This window comes from Pelophylax lessonae (assembly GCF_965119305.1).
Source record: "Pelophylax lessonae genome assembly, chromosome: 2".
Classification (NCBI taxonomy): Eukaryota; Metazoa; Chordata; class Amphibia; order Anura; family Ranidae; genus Pelophylax; species Pelophylax lessonae.
In genome coordinates, this window is record NC_138769.1 from 116,126,179 (window position 1) to 116,143,366 (window position 17,188).

Here is a 17,188-nt window from a genome sequence, read left to right on the forward strand (position 1 = left end):
AGAGTTGATGGGAAAATGGATGGAGCCAAATACAGGGCAATCTTAGAAGAAAACCTGTTAGAGTCTGCAAAAGACTTGAGACTGGAGCGGAGGTTCACCTTCCAGCAGGCCAACATCCCTAAACATTTTTTTGTTCAATAAGTCTTTATTAGAAAGAAACCAACAATATGGTAACAAATCACAGATCCAGAGCATCCATAAAAAGAAAAAAAAAACATAATACAGCAAAGAGAAAAGCAATAAGCATCAGGGTCCGTTAAGTAAAGAACAGCAAGTAAATTAAGTAAAACAAATATATATACTTGTTATATAACTGTTGGAAGGCGGATATAGAAGGTACCGCATAAGGAGGCAGGGAGAGAGGAGTAGAAAGGAAAGGGGGCAAGTAAGGGGGGGAGGTAAATGAGGAAGGGAGGAAGTGATGGAAAAGGTGAGTAAGAAGAAGAGGGGAGAGAAAGAGAGGGGGGGGAGGGGGAGGCTTTAGCGTCAGGGTCTTACCATAACCTGTAAACTGAGAAAACAAGTTATTGTAGAGTCCAATATATAAGTTGAGCGATAAATAAAAAACAAAAGTACACATGGGTGGCTTAAGTAGTGAACAATCCAGGTGGACCCACAGAAGGAGATGAGGCGGAGAAATCAGCAAAGGAAGGAGTGTTCTTAAACTGAATCCACATAGCTCTTATATCCCCGATCAATGTGCCCTTTAGAAATAAAGGTCAAATCTTCCATAAGTGCAACCGAATCCACTTTGCTGACCCACAGACGTAGGGAGGGCGGATCAGGATGGCCCCAGTGGGCCGGTATCAGGGCCTTCGCAGCATTCAAGAGGTGAGGTATTATTGAACGTTTATATGATCCCAAAGGTTCTTGAGTGCAGTGGAAGAGGACAGACAATGGGTCCGAAGGTATAGTGAGACCTGCGATCCGGGTTATGGTAGAGAGTATAGTTCTCCAGTATGGCTGTATTAAGGGGCAAGACCACCAGATGTGAGCATGAGTAGCTATTTGTCCACAATTCTGCCAACATAGCGGTGAATATGACGTAAACATCGCGTGTAATTTAGATGGTGTATAGTGCCACCTCGTTAAAAGTTTGTAATTGACATCCGCTGTTCTAGTGGACAGACGTTCACAAACGTTAGCCGGCCATAGATGATTCGAATCTCGGCCAGTTTAGCAGAAACCGTCCAAGATTTGAAGCATGTGTGGGCAGGCTGAATCTACCAAGTTGATCGATCAACTTGGGTACAACCAGCTTGCTGAATTCAGTTGTAATTATTGCTAGTGGCTGCTATAGCTGCTAGGAATATTTACTGTCTTCTCCGAGAGGGGACGGCTTTCCCCCACCAGAAGCAGACAGTGGCTTGACGGGAGGGATTCCTTTGTAAGCGCTGTCTGTGTTAAGGGGGGAATCGTGTCAGTTTCTTTCCTGGAACCCGTGGTTGCAGGAAAGGAATTTTCACCGTCTATAGCAGGGATCCTCAAACTACGGCCCTCCACCTGTTGCGGAACTACACGTCCCATGAGGCATTGTAAAACTCTGATATTCACAGACAGGACTAGGCATGCTGGGAATTGTAGTTCCTGAACAACTGGAGGACCATAGTTTGAAGACCCCTGAACTATAGCAGTGGATTCTTCAGTCATGTTTGGCAAGGTTGGTTCACACAATTATGATGGTGGATATTTGGCAGGTATTGTAGTTACAGATACAGTACATAGACATATCTTACACATCTTAGAAGTTTGTAAAACATTGGAAAGTTTTTTTTATTTTTTGGTCAACTATTATTTTTTGTTTCAGTTGCAGCATATGTGTAAAGAAGCAAAACAGGCATTTCATTGTACCTGGATCACGTTTTAAGTTACTGAAGGTGAGTGTTTGTGCTTTACGTAAAACTGACTTCCATACATGTAAGGCCTTCTTTATAAATGATGAACAGTCATGCCATTGCATAGTATCTTTGCGCTATGTAAACGTCCATTTTTTTTTTTTTTTGTTCCCAATAAAATTGAAATAAGAACAGTCAGAGATAACTCCCCAGCCACCTTTCAGAGAGTAAATGTTTAAACCTTATTGGCTCCTATGAGTTGATGCTTTAATAAATAAGGGTACATTTCACTATTTGTGTTCAACCCGTTCACTGCCGCTCCAAAACTGCCTCCTTACACCCATGTTTCCGGCGCCCCCCCCCCCAATGTGCCCACCCCCCGCCATGTATTCCAGGCTTCGCTTGCCCATCTGCGAGCTGGCGGGTGGGGGGGAGGTAGGAAAGCGCTTTCCTCCCCTCCTTGCTGTGACTCAGAAAACAACGGGTATGACATCACTTTGCCCAGTTAGCAGAGTCGGGAAGGGATGGATTGCAATACATTCGGTGGAGCCCAGAAGAGACATGCAGGGTCATGTCTCATTAAAGAGAGCTACCACTATTTTATTCTTTAGGGTTTCTGCTTTCAGAAAATGTATAATTGGGGGTTTTATGTAATCTTCAGGCCTAAAATTATTTTTTAAATGTGTGCAAAAAAATGCAAAAATGGCTCTGGCAGCAAAAGTGTTAAAGTTTGCTCCTCCTACTGAAAACCTTTTTACAGTTGTAGTTGGGAAGGAGGTAAAACCAGGTGTATCATCCTAGAGCAGGGATCCTCAAACTACGGCCCTCCAGCTGTTGCAGAACTACACATCCCATGAGGCATTGTAAAACTCTGACATGCACAGACATGACATGGGCATGATGGGAATTGTAGTTCCTGAACAACTGGAGGGCCATAGTTTGAAGACCCTTGCCCTAAAGAAATAAAACCAAAAAAACCCACACTACCTTCCAATCTTCAATTCCCAATTGTGATAAATTCAGAGCAACGAACACTCTTGTGTACCACCACACCACAATTAAACTGACAATATCACTTTAAAATTGTGCAGCAGATATCCGAGCACCGCACAATTTTAAAGTGGTAAAACCGGGTGGATGAGCTGAGTTATCGCCCCCCCTCCCCTAAGCTGCAAAGGCAGTTGGACAGAAGTGTACACATGCAGTGATTGTGATGCTTTGCTTTACGGCAAAAATTATCCCCCTTGTCATGTTTGGCAGGCGGGCACTACCACCACCAAACACAGCCCAGTCAAGTGAATAAGGCTGTGCCGCAACTGCATTTAATGCACGCAGTTGTAATGATATGATGCAGCATTTACAGGGTTGAAACAGTCTGTGAGGTGGTAACATATCACCTCCTTAAAACCTGTCAAACTCCTCTGAAAAGCGATCCACTGTGGATTGCTTTCCAGAAGGGCGGCCAGGACTTCTAGTTTCACACTAATGGCAACACCGCTATTGGAAAGCAGGGGCTCTTTATAAGCATTGCTCTGTGCTGGTACAGAGGTCCACGCTGGTCACAAAGGTTACACAGCCAAGCTGTACTTCCTGATAGGTGCATTTATTGGCTTAGAGATATGAATGATACTTAAAGGCAGATTGCACTGCAAGAGTAAGTTTAAGTGGCACTGCAGTGTTTTTTAGTCTTGAAGAGAACAAGAAGAGTTAGAACTCCTTCAGGTGTTATTGGTGCCTGGCCCCAGTGGGGAAGCTTCTCTATACTTCCTGTCCTAGTGACCACACAAGAAATTAGCAGAATCTCTCCAAGTACACTGAAAGATAAAACAGACAGAGATTCTAAAGCCGTGTACACACCAGTAGTGTTTTTTTTTTTCTTTTTAAAGGGCTGAACGAAAAAAAAAACTGACAGCTCAGAAAGAGCCACTGTACTAACTATGCAATGTTAGTACAGCGATCTCCCCTGCTGTTCCATTGTGTTGTGAAAGGGGGGTGGCCCCCTGACAGAACACTCAGCTCCTGTAAGACGGACTCCAGTATACACAGGCCAAATGTCAGACAGTTTCTATTGAAGGGCCAAATTCAGCCCACTAGGCTTAAGATAGGCCATATATGATTTTTCTTCCCTTTCATCCAGCAGGTTTAACAAAAGAACTGATTCCTCCATCCACTCCTTTCTTGGGGGATGGGGGAATCACTCCCGCTGAGCTATTATAATTCTGCCAGCCGGGGGTCTTCCCCTCTGTTAGAATACAATGATCCGTGTTGCTGCCACTAATCGTTCAGGAAAAACCCAATAGGCTGGATCAACACAAGTCGATCGATAAATGTAAAGTACAACCAGCTAGCTCTTACATGGATTGAAAATCAACCAGTCCCTGTTGAACCGGTCAAAATTGGATCCATCTATGGCTGGCTTGAAGCAGTTGTAACCCTTAGGCCCCTTTCACACAGGCGGACCGTTCAGATCCGCCTGTCCATTTTTTTGGCGGATCTGAACGGTCCCCCCATGCATTCCTATGGGGCATCGGATGTCAGCGGAGACATGTCCGCTGACATCCGATCCGTCAAATCTGGACGGATGGAAACCCTATTTTCCATCCGTCCAGCGGATCGGATCGGGTGAGAACGGACCGACGGTCCGTTCCCATCCAATTTCCCCCATAGAGATGCATGGGGAACTGAGAGCTGTGTCTCCGCACACAGCGCGGAGACACAGCTGTCGTCCTTCTGCTCAGCGGGGGATCGGCGGCTCGATTCCCCCGCTGAGAAAAGCGGAGTCCGTTTGACAGACATAGTGTGTGAAAGGAGCCTTAAAAAGAAAAAAAAAAATTGATCCTGTTCCTTTAAAGCACGAATAATAGCACAGTGCACAGTGCTTGTGCTGTGTAATTTGTCCCTTTTTCTATTATCTAAAATACCTGGTTGATCCTGCCTGGCGCTTTCCTCCCCTCTGTAAACTGACCACGTCTATCATTGTTGTTGATCCATGATACCGTGGTTAGTTTACTTGCCTCCGTCATCCCGCTGTCTCTCCCCCCTCCCCCTCCCTCCCTGCCTATCAGCTAGTCTGCCAATCTAGTGCCAAGCTGCTCCCCTCCCCTTCCTTCCTGCTGCTATGATACTAAATCCTGCCAAAATAACTGTGTCTAATTCCTAGAATCCCCTGTGTTAGATTAAAGTTGTTGTAAAGCTTAAACATTTTTTACCTTTAATGCATTCTTTGCATTAAGGTAAAAATGTTTAGGTGTCAGTATCCCCCCTTACCCCCCTTTTTACTTACCTGTGCCCTCATTTGATCCAGTGCTGGGCACATCTGCAGATCTTCTCTCCCCTCACTTCCGGGTCTTGATGGCTCTGCTGGGCCAGCGGGAGCCATTGGCTCCCAGTGCTGTCATTTAGCCATTGACGAGGGAGTGAGGGTGCAAGGTCGAGTCCTGCTGTCTGTGTTGGCATGCGTGAGTGGGAAGCTGCTTCCCATGGGGGCACTGGGCCGGGGGGGCAGGAGGTCTGGTAGGGGACACGAAAAGAGGAGGTTCGCGTCCACTCTGTGCTATTCCTTTTAATGCTTTAAGTTATGTGCCACAGTGTATTTGCTTTATTAAAAATATGCAGTTTCATACTTTATTTCAGAGAGCCCACCATTCTCCTCCTCTCCTCGCAGCTGACGTCCGTGGGGGATTCTCAGCCCCTCCCACTGTAGTTCTCAGATTGGGAGAGGAGAGCGCGGGAGCTCACATGAGCGCCGAAAAATATACAAAGAAAACAATATTGTTGTATAGGTACTGTACATATCAAACAGGGTCGGCTATGCCGCATGGTTGCATATTACTCATAGGCAGGTATGGTGATTCCCGATGTAGAGAAACATGGGGTTCCGACGCGTTTTGGCATAAATCCAAAAAGTGCCTTTTTCAAGGTTAATCACCAGAGACTCCCAGCCCGGGGTTTGATAGGGGCCCGCCTCATCTGGGGTCACAGAGGTTGCCACTAGATCTTGAAGAGGAGTTTAAACATGTGAGTAAGGGGTCCCAGTAAGTGGTCCTAGGATTTCACTGTCAATGTCTGTTTGTATGATTCCCACTTGCGTGTAATCATATGCTCCTGTTTGTGGAAAGGACTAGGTCCACTTGAGGAACCAAACCACTTTTTAGTAATCTTATTAGGGATGTTGGCAACTACTATTCTTAAAACCATAGCTCTAAAGACTTAACTATACAACATATTTTTTAAAAAGCGCATACACTGGGGCACATAGCTTTTTTTTTTTTTTTAAAGTTTAACTTTGGGGCACATAACTTAATCTAACACTAGGGGGATTCTAGGAATAGGACAAAGTGCCTTTACAACCACTTTAACTCTGCTCTGTGCTATTATTGGAGAGATTTGTGTTCCAGTGACCATGATGGAAAGTACTGAAATCTCCTCAATGAACAGAATTAAACCTGTTACACACAGACACAGTATGAATGCACAGAAGTCTACTTTATGGTCCAGTTAAGCTGTATTAACATTTATGTAAAACCAAAGTAATGAACTTCTCTTTTTTGGTCTGTTAAATAGACCACTGGAAGCATTTTGTTATCTGTTTGATGAATGAACAAAAAACAATTGATCCTGTCAGAAAGCCAGTGCTGTCCCGTGTCCTCTGCACATTCTCTGTGTTATCTCAAGAAGTTTCCAGTTCTTATCTTGGATTATAGAACAATTTGCTTCTATGTCCTAGAGATGAGTACAGTGGGAGGGTTAGAGTAGCTGGCAACTGGGCAGGGCTGACACCCAGTCCACAAAAATAGCGTTTTTTTTTTTTTTTTGCTGCTGTGATCTGAGGGGTGTCAAACTGGTGGCCCTCCAGCTGTTGCAGAACTACAAGTCCCATCATTCCTCTGACTTTGGGAGTCATGCTTGTAACTGTTAGCCGTGCATCTCCTTGTGGAACTTATAGTTCATCAACAGCTGGAGAGCTGCCAGTGAGGGGCTATGTTCAGTCTCCATGGTTCCACTGTGTGCAGAAATGTAGCCACCATTTCTTACTCGTCTCATGATGGACTAGGGACTGTGGGATGTGTAGTGTGCATAGAGCAGTGTTTATAACTGCAACCAATGTATACTGCTCATTCCAAAAAAAGTGATTGGGGAAAGGAGAGGTGTGGGAATTACCAGATGATGTTACTAGGAAGTCAAAAAACACAGTAGGGCCCCTTTCACACAGGCGCCGTCTGGCGGAGTCCGCTCTGCTCAGCGGGGGAATCAATCCGCTGATTCCCGCTGAGCAGGCGGATGAAAGGTCCGTCTCCGCTCTGTGTGCAGAGATGGAGCTGTCAGATCCTCGCTCTCCTCTATGGGAGATTGGATGAAAATGGATCGCCTGTCCGTTCTCATCCAATCCCATCCGATCCAATCATCCAGACGGATGGAAAATAGGGTTTCCATCCGTCCAGATTTCATGGACAGGATCGGATCGGATATCAGCGGGTGTCAGCAGAGATGTCTCTGCTGACATCCGCTGCCTCATAGGGGTGCATGGAGCATCCGATCAGGTCTGCCTGAAAAACTGACAGGCGGAATGGGTCGGATCGCCCGTGTGAAAGGGTCCTTAGAAATGATTTAATTAAAAATAGATTACAGGGCCATTAAGTAGTGAATGTGAATGAATCATTTTGGAGAAAAAGGATATTGTTTAGTGATTGTTTAATCTTTACCCCAACTCCACGGTTATCATAGCAAGACTGAAAATCACAGTGCACTAATGCAATTCCGCTACAGTCTGCTCTACATAGACTAATCTCATCAGATTCTGCGGTTCACTGATCAAAAGTATGCAGGAAAGGCAGCAATTGTGTTAAAGGGAAAGTCCTCAAAAGGGATATTCAGTTCTAGTTTGAGCATGGTGGGCTGAATTATTATATGGCTTGTATACAGAACTTCCTGCTGTCATTTCTAATTTTTGAATTGTCCACCTGGAAGTTTTGGGCATGTTTAACTCTCAAGCATCTGCAAAAAAATTAAAATAAATAAGTAAATTATTTGTGCACTGACCCCTATAGGAAGACCTTATTGTAGCCTTATAAAACATGGGGAAATGTGCATGTATTGCACAGATGTACTGCATATTTTTCAATTTTTAGCCTGAAGCTAGTACCAAAATAGAAGTGTTGGGGGATCTTTACTAAAACGTATACAGAATCTGTTGCAGCTTTGCATATGCTTGATAACAGTCAATTGTTTCAATCAACTTCTGACAAAGTGACATGCTGGAAAACTTCTGTTGATCAGAGACTGCAGCCACTGATCTGTGTAATCTGACAGCGCCAGATGTCACCTGTCACATTACAATGTCCTGGCAGGGGGGATTCCTTATCTACCTTGTTTTTGGGGATGGAGAAATCCATTTTTTTTTTTTTTATTTTTTTTTTTCGTTCAGGCCACTGGCAGGCAGAATAAAAAAATAAAAACTACCGGTCAATGGCCAGCTTTAGGCTATATTTTCTATTTCGTATATACAATAACACTTCTGATGGAATATTCTTACGTTTTTTTCTCTTTAGATTAAATGTTAGGAGGGTATGTTGCATTTGCCCTCTGAAATGCAACAGATAAAAACTGACACATTACACACATAATTAGTATTATTCATGATTTTGGTGTGAATGCTGAGGCATCCACAAGGAAATCTTTATAAATAAAACCCTATTTTTTTTTCTTTAATGTAATTTAAAGCTGGGACATTCACATGACAATTTTCATAAAGAGACTCCCAAACATTTTCCGTATTTTTAAACAACACATTTAAAAATGTAAATTAATACAAAAAAAAATGTATGTTAAATAAAGAAAAAAGGCAAAAGGAAAAAAAAAAACAGGTATGGAGGCATAAAGATGGGGTTCATTTAAAGTTGAAAAGAAAAAGAAACTTTAATAAAAACAATTTATTTTTTCACTTTACAAGGCTGTGTTTGTAAATGATTTACAAAGTTAGGCTCCATGTACACGGGACGTTGTTAAAAGTCCCTTTGAATGCTGGAATTTTTAGGACGTTTGAAACATCTGTTCTGTCGCGTTTGTACCCGCGTTTAGCGGGCGTTTAGCAGCGTTTGCGGGCGTTTGCGTTTAGAACCGTTCCTAGAGGTCAAAAAAATTATTCCCCTTTAAAATGGAAAAACGCGAACGCTAAGCGCGGGTCATCGCGTTCAGACGCTTTCGGACGCGTTCGGACGCGTTTGTGCGTTTGAAACGCTGGGAAACACACGTTCGAACGCAAGTAATTGCGTTCTAAAAACAGTCCCTGAACGCAACTGCCTGCAAATGACTGTAAACGACCTGGTGTACATGGACAGATAAGATAAAATGAAGATGGGTTCAGGGGCTTCTGAAAAAAACGCCCAACTGCTCCTAAACGGCCATTTCCAGCGTCCCGTGTAAATGGAGCCTTATCCTGCTGCCTTATTAGTGCTAAAGTACCTCTGAAGAATCCCTGTAACTGGCTGTTACACTTCATTCAGCCAAAAAACACATTGATTGGCTTACATGTCAGAAAAAAAATTTATAGCATTTTTCTATCTTCTTCTCTTTATTTATTTTGTTTAGTGCTCAAAAATAATAAATAGCACAAATGGCATATGACTATTTTACATGTACTTCTTGAGCCACTTGATGGAGCTCTATGCAAGTATATAGCTGTGTGGAGTTTCTTTATTTGAGGCCACTGTTGTGATAAAGCTTTTTTAAACACCAAAATATCAATAAAACACATAGCAGTTTACCAGATTAGATGCAATGGGTGTATTTTGTTTTTACCTGGTAATCCAGCGAATAACTTGCCTATTTTCCTTGGGTGGCTACGCTTACTTCTCTGCTGTATCTATTGGAGGAGGCCATTGTTGTCACACAGACTAGTATTCAAGCATGTCTGCTTTTTGTTTGTTTCCATTAAAGTGATGCTAAAGGCTTACATTTTTTTAAAATAGTACATACTTCACATAGTAATGGTAAAATAGTAATGGTTTTTCACACAGCAGCCTCGATCCTCCTCTTTCTTGGGTCCCTCGCTGGCACTCTGGGCTCCCCTTCGCCGGCTGCCCCTTGCAATGAGGGCACTCGTGCATGCTCACTCCTAAGCCGTGCACTGTGTGTCCAAAAGATACACAGAACTGGGCTCAGCCCCACCCCCCTCCCTGCCTTTGATTGAATGCAGTGGGAGCCAGAGGCTCCCGTTGATGTCTCTGAGCCGACGACGAGGCAGAGAGCCGGGACAGCAGCAGCCGCTCTTGTGCACTTCGCTGGATCGAGATCGGGCTCAGGTAAGTATTGGGGGGGGGGGGAGGGGAGCTCCATACTGAAGATTTTAGAATGCATGAAGGTAAAAACCCTTCAGCCTCTACAACTATTTTAAGGGCCTGTTCACACTGCCACACAGCCAAAAATGCTGCTGCCTGCATATTAAACTGGTGTACGGGCCCTTCCCTTGGCTGCAGAGCCTTGCAGCAGGGTTGTTGTACTGTGCTTGCTGGGCGGTGACAAGCGGGACCATGCAAAGCAAACATGTTGCATAATATCACACAGCTCTGGAACACTACAAAACACTGCATTCTGGTCGGTCAGGGCACGACACACAGAAAACTATTGTTTTCTGTTCAGGATATAGTCATCCTGTAAGCAAGAGCTACATAGGCAGAGAAAACTTAAAAAAAAATATATATAATACACTGTGTTGTGTGTGTAAATGTAGGTGTGTGTGTGTGTGTGTATGTGTGTGTGTGTATATGTATTTATATATATATATATATATATATATATATATATATATATAATTTACACAGTGCATCTGGAAAGTATTCCCAGCTCTTCGCTTTTACCACATTTTGGTATGTTACAGCCTTATTCCAAAATGGAATAAATTCATTATTTTCCACAAAATTCTACAAACAATACCCCATAATGACAATTTGAAAGAAGTTTGTTTGAAATTTTTGCAAATTTATTAAAAATAAAAAAGGGAAATATCACATGTACATAAATATTCACAGCCTTTGCCATGGCACTGAAAATTTGAGCTCAGGTGCATCCTGTTTCCACTGATCATTCATGAGCTCTTTCTACAACTTGATTGGAGTCCACATGTGGTAAATTCAGTTGATTGGACATGATTTGGAAAGACACACACCTGTCTATATAAGGTCCCACAGTTAACTGTGCATGTCAGAGTACAAACCGAGCCACGAAGTCCAAGGAATTGTCTGTAGACATCCAAGACAGGATTGTATGGAGGCACAGATCTGGGGAAGGGTACAGAAAAATTCTTTAGCATTGAAGGTCCCAGTGAGCACAGTGGTCTACAGTAAACCCCCCTCCATTGCGGGGGTTACGTTCCGGACCCAGCCGCGAAAAGTGAAAATCAGCAAAATAGAAAAACCCTATTAAAATGCATTTTAGGCATGTTTTTTTTACTGTCACTGTACGTGTAAAAGCATTTTAAGGTCTTTAAACACACTTTTAAAACAATAGAAACTCATTTAAACACATAAAAGATACTGAGAGACATAGCAAGAGCTATGGAAAACACAAAAATATTTCATTTTTAATGATTTATATAGTAAAATAACATTACAAAAAAACCCGCAATATACCGGGACCGCAAAAACTGAACCGCAATGGAGCGGGGATTTACTGTACATCATCCGTTAATAGAAGTTTGGAACCACCAGGACTCTTCATAGAGCGGGCAGCCCGGCCAAACTGAGCGATCAGGGGAGAAGGGCCTTATTCAGGAAGGTGACCAAGAACCCGATGGCCACTCTGAAAGAGATCCAGGGTTTCTCTGTGGAGAGAGGAGAACCTTTCAGAAGAACAACCATCTCTGCAGCACTCCATCAATTAGGCCTGTATGGTAGAGTGGCCAGGCGGAAGCCATGCCTCAGTAAAAGGCACATTAAAAACCAGCCTGGAGTTTGCCAAAAGGTGCCTGAAGGACTCTCCGACCAGTGGCGTACCTAGATACCTAGAGCATTTGGCACCCGGGGCGGATCCTATATCTGGCACCCCCCCCCCCCCCACTTTAGAATGTAAAAACACCCGCAAAAAATTGTAATGTCTCCAAGAATGTTTATTGCACAAATTTTCCAGCCCCCCTATCACAGTGCCCTTTGCAGTCTGCCCCCCCCTGTCTCTCTAATCACAGTTCCCCCTTTTGCACTCTCTGCCTCCCTACCTTTGGCATAGACAGATAGCTAATACTATTATCAATGTGTTTAAGTTTGAGTAGGAGATTGGAGACATGCTAAAGGAGATAGTCAGAGACTGAGGACATGATGCAAGAGATGATAAGAGACTACGGACCTAAAACAAAAGAAATCAGATACTGAGGACATGATACAAGAGATGGTCAGAGACTGAGGACATGATACAAGAGATGGTCAGAGACTGAGGACATGATACAAGAGATGGTCAGAGACTGAGGACATGATACAAGAGATGGTCAGAGACTGAGGACATGATACAAGAGATGGTCAGAGACTACGGACCTAATACAAGAGAAATCTGATACTGAGGATATGATACAAGAGATGGTCAGAGACTACGGACGGGATACTAGAGATGGTCAGAGACTGCAGAAAACACACAGGAGATGGTCAGAGACTGAGGACATGATACAGGAGATGATCAGAGACTGTGGACATGATCCAAGAGATGGTTGGTCAGAGACTGAGGACATGATCCAAGAGATGGTCAGAGACTGAGGACATGATCCAAGAGATGGTCAGAGACTGAGGACATGATCCAAGAGATAGTCAGAGACTGAGGACATGATCCAAGAGATGGTCAGAGACTGAGAAGAGCATTAGGGGGGCACAGGGCAAGCAGAGAGCACTGGAGGAGCTGAAGGGCGTGGGGGGGGGGGACTGAAGAGAATTAAGAGGGGTTTGAAAAGCATTGTAGGGGGGTTGGAAGGCGCAGGGGTGGAACTCACTGAGGGGGGAGGCAGGGAGCACAGGGGGGTGGAGAGCACTGGGGGAGCCAGAGAGCATAGGGGGGAGATGAAAAGCACTGCGGGGAGCTGAAGAGCACTGGGGGGCTAAGGAGCGCTGGGGGGCAAGAGCACTGAGGGGTTAAGAGCACTGAGGGTGTTAAGAGCAAGGGGGGTGTTAAGAGCAAGGGGGGTGTTAAGAGCAAGGGGGTGTTAAGAGCAAGGGGGTGTTAAGAGCAAGGGGGTGTTAAGAGCAAGGGGGTGTTAAGAGCAGGGGGTGTTAAGAGCAGGGGGTGTTAAGAGCAGGGGGGTGTTAAGAGCAAGGGGGTGTTTAGAGCAGGGGGGTGTTTAGAGCAGGGGGGTGTTTAGAGCAGGGGGTGTTAAGAGAAGGGGGTGTTAAGAGCAGGGGGGGTGTTAAGAGCAGGGGGGGGTGTTAAGAGCAGGGGGGTGTTTAGAGCAGGGGGGGTGTTTAGAACAGGGGGGGTGTTAAGAGCAGGGGGTGTTAAGAGAAGGGGGTGTTAAGAGAAGGGGGTGTTAAGAGCAGGGGGGGTGTTAAGAGCAGGGGGGTGTTTAGAGCAGGGGGGGTGTTTAGAACAGGGGGGGTGTTAAGAGCAGGGGGTGTTAAGAGAAGGGGGTGTTAAGAGCAGGGGGGGCTGTTAAGAGCAGGGGGGGGTGTTAAGAGCAGGGGGGGGGTGTTAAGAGCAGGGGGGGTGTTTAGAGCAGGGGGGGTGTTTAGAACAGGGGGGGTGTTTAGAACAGGGGGGGTGTTAAGAGCAGGGGGGGTGTTAAGAGCAGGGGGGTGTTAAGAGAAGGGGGTGTTAAGAGCAAGGGGAGGGGGGGCTGGAGAGCACTAGGGGGCCAGCAAGTTGTATAGGAGAGGGGATGGGACAGCTGCATATAGATGATTTGATCTTTACATATTCCTTCTGCTGCCGCTAACTGACTGCAGGAGGGAGAGGAGAATCGGCCATTCAACGGCAGCAGGAGAAATACGGAAAGATGAATCCTTCTATATCCAGCTGTCCCATCTCCTCTCCAGTCCAGACAGTCACACAGACACACAGGAGGAGGCTGCTCAGTGCTCACCTTCTTCCCGCCAGCCGCCGCCCCCGCGAGCAGCGCAGACTTTAGAAACTGCAGCTCCTTCACACTGACTGATATTCCGAGCAGCCTGACACCCCCCCCCAGTGCGTGGCACCCGGGGCGGCCCGCCCCCCCGCCCCCCCCCCCGTAGGTACGCCACTGTCTCCGACCATGAGAAACAGAATTCTCTGGTCTAATGAAACAAAGATTGAACACTTTGGCCTGAATGGCAAGCATCATGATTGGAGGAAACCAGGGACTGCTAATCACCTGATTCTGCAGTAACACACTTTCTGTACTCGGGTGACAACCCTTACTCACCATTCTGTATCGGGATTGTCACAGTGCCTGTCTTACCCCCCCCCCCCCCTCAGCTGCTGATGCGTCTCCCACGACTCCACACCACATGCAACTAACATGAGTCACCTGGTGTTTTCCATGTGCCCCAGCAATGACCTGACTTGATCCAATGTGGTAAAACACAGGCCACTGTACTGTGTGTGAATGAGCACTTAAGCATCTTGTTTTGTGCACATGCATGTATGTTACATATTTTGGTTTTAACAATGTAACACGTTTGTGATAGATGAATAACCATTTCTCTATCGTTCATTGGTGGACACAGCTCCTGATCTTCTTAACCATTGGGTTATACTGCCCCCTACAGGAGTACTACGCTAGGCAGAAAAAAAGCCAGACTACGCCTATGGGCGGTCCCAGGGGGTATACTCCAACTCTCAGCTGTAGGCCTAGTGAGGAGTAAGGACCTAGTTCCTTGCTGGGAATTTCGGTCTGGCAATTTTCTCCTTTTTTAATGAATTTTTTCTATTTTTCCTGTGAGAATCTACAATCAACTGCTGGACTGGGCGACGGACTGGATATTTTTTAAAACCCAGTAATAACCTCAGTCTGGCCAGTGAGGGCATGCAGGCCTCAGCTCCACGCTATGTTGGCTGCGACATAGCCCCACTGGACGGGGGCTGGCCTGCGAGGTTGCATACAACCTGGCCTTGGCCTGAGTCGCAGCGTTCCTCCTCACCGACAGCCCCCCATTTCGATGGAGAGGAGGTTCTGTCTGGAGCGGTGCCCACCCTGTTCCTGGTATGATAAGTAGCTCTCCCTCCTCTCCCCCTAGTGTGTTTTGGGGTATACATGGGCCCCTCCCTGGTACGGTCAGACCCCCAGGTTCTCCTCCTTCCCATGGAGCTTCCCCCCTCTCTTGGTGGTCCCTGCGGACACTCCCCCCCCCTCATCTGCCTACCCGCCCCCCTTCCCTGTGGGGTGGCCATACCACCTTTTCATGTCGGACTGGGGTGCTGAGTTGGTAATGGGGGAGCACGCCGCCGGTGACTGGACGATCGGCTTTTGGGAGGGGGCTGTACCTGGTGGGGCTCCTGCCAGTGACCCTCTTCCTGCTGGTGTCCTTTTCGGGGCCCTTGGGACCCCTCCTCGGCCTGGTGTTCCTCCCAGAAACAAACTTTTAAAATTGCAACATGCAATTCGGCTCCTGCTGTCCAGCTGTCGGTCGTTTCTCAGAACTTGCATGCAAGTGCTGGGCCTGATGGTTTCCGCCTTTGAGGCTGTTTCATTCACACAGTTCCATACCAGACTCTTGCAAAAGGAGATTCTAACCAAATGGGACAAGGATCCCCAGTCTCTGGACAAGTTGATCCTGTTGAGTCGGGGTGCGAGAAGATCTGTGCTTTGGTGGCTCCGCTCCCCGACGCTCCATCAAGGGAAATCCTTTCTCCCCCTGTTCTAGACAGTGCTAACCACGGACGCCAGCCTGTCCGGGTGGGGAGGGGTCCTGGGCACGGCAGTGTCCCAGGGGTTCTCTTTCAGGGAGGAGTCCGGTCTGCTGATCACTATCCTGGAAATTCAAGCGATCAGGTTTGCCTGTCCCAGTGGACGGAACGTCTGCAGGGGTGTCTGGTGAGGATTTAATCGGACAACGCCACGGCCGTGGCATACATCAATCATCAAGGGGTAACAAGAAGTGCCCTAGCGGCCAAAGAAGTGGCCGGTATTCTAAGGTTGGCAGAACGCTTTGTTCCAGCGCTCTCTGCTGTGCACATTCCAGGGGTTGAAAATTGTCAGGCAGACTACCTCAGTCGTCAGGCTCTGTGGCTGGGCGAATGGTCCCTTCACCCGGAAGTGTTCCAACAACTATGTCTCCGGTGAGGGACCCCCCGATGGGGACCTGTTGGCTTTTCGTCTCAACCGAAAGGTTCTGAGATTCGTTTCGAGGTTTCGGGATCCTCTGGGAACAGTATCGTCTGATTTATGCCTTTCCTTCAAAACAACTTCTGCTGAGACTTCTGCGCAGAATGGAGGCAGAAAGGATTCCAGTGAGACTGGTGGCTCCAGACTGGCTTTGTCAATCCTGGTTCGCAGGCCTGGTAAGACTGGTAGCCGATGCCCCTTGGTGGCTTCCTCTCAGAGAAGATCTTCTGTCCCAAGGACCGATCTTCCATCCTGCTTTACGGTCGCTGGCTTTAACGGCTTGGCTATTGAAAGCCAGGTGTTGAAGGAGAGGGGGATGTCGGTGATCAGTGATTCCTACTCTGTTGACTACTCTGTCTACGTCTCTGAAGATTTACCATCGAGTTTTAAAATCCTATATTACTTTGTGTGAGTCTAGGGGGGTTCCCCCTGTTCCTTTTAGGTATTATGTCTACTGGAGTTTCTCCAGAGAGGTGTAGATCAGCGTTTGGCTCTGGGTACTATTAAGGACCAGATTTCAGCCTTGGCAATCTTCTTCCACAGGCCGTTGGCTGGAAATTCCTTGGTTCACACCTTTGTGTAGGGGGTTCACCATCTGGCCCCGCCGTTGCGGGCACTGGTGCCTCCGTAGGACCTTAACCTGGTGCTGTCTGTAATTTTAAAGACCGCCCTTTTGAGAATATTTGTGATAGTCCTTTGCCTACCTTGTCACAGAAATTGTCTTTTTTGGTAGCTATTACTTCTCCATGCAGAGTTTCCCGCAGCATAACCCACCCATCTAATGAAGATATGAAGCTGTGTCCGTCAATGAACATCAGAGAAAAGGATTTTACGGTACAACAAAAATCAATTTTTTTCTCTAGTCTTGCATAGAATAGGGAAGGAGCAGAACTGCCCCCCCCCCCCAGTGTCTTCTAAGGCACTGCCAGAGTGACCCCCCCCCCATTTACTTTCGGTCCTGTATCTGTACCCAAACCTTTTTTTTCAATCTCTTGAAAAGTTTAAGATGCCCTTGTTAGGAGGTGTGCCAACTTCCTAACCTGGAAGATTCATTGTTTTTATTAAATGACACAGGTATTGATTA

The 17,188-nt window shown here is 46.2% G+C and overlaps 1 protein-coding gene across 1 annotated transcript in view; it reads left to right on the forward strand.

The window, feature by feature from the left end:
- CENPV (centromere protein V) overlaps nt 1-17,188 on the forward strand; it is a 47,470-nt gene that overhangs the window by 20,956 nt on the left and 9,326 nt on the right. Inside the window, exon 3 of the mRNA XM_082244374.1 lies at nt 1,808-1,877. Coding sequence (XP_082100500.1) covers nt 1,808-1,877 — 70 coding nt within the window. The remainder of the gene's footprint in view (nt 1-1,807; nt 1,878-17,188) is intronic.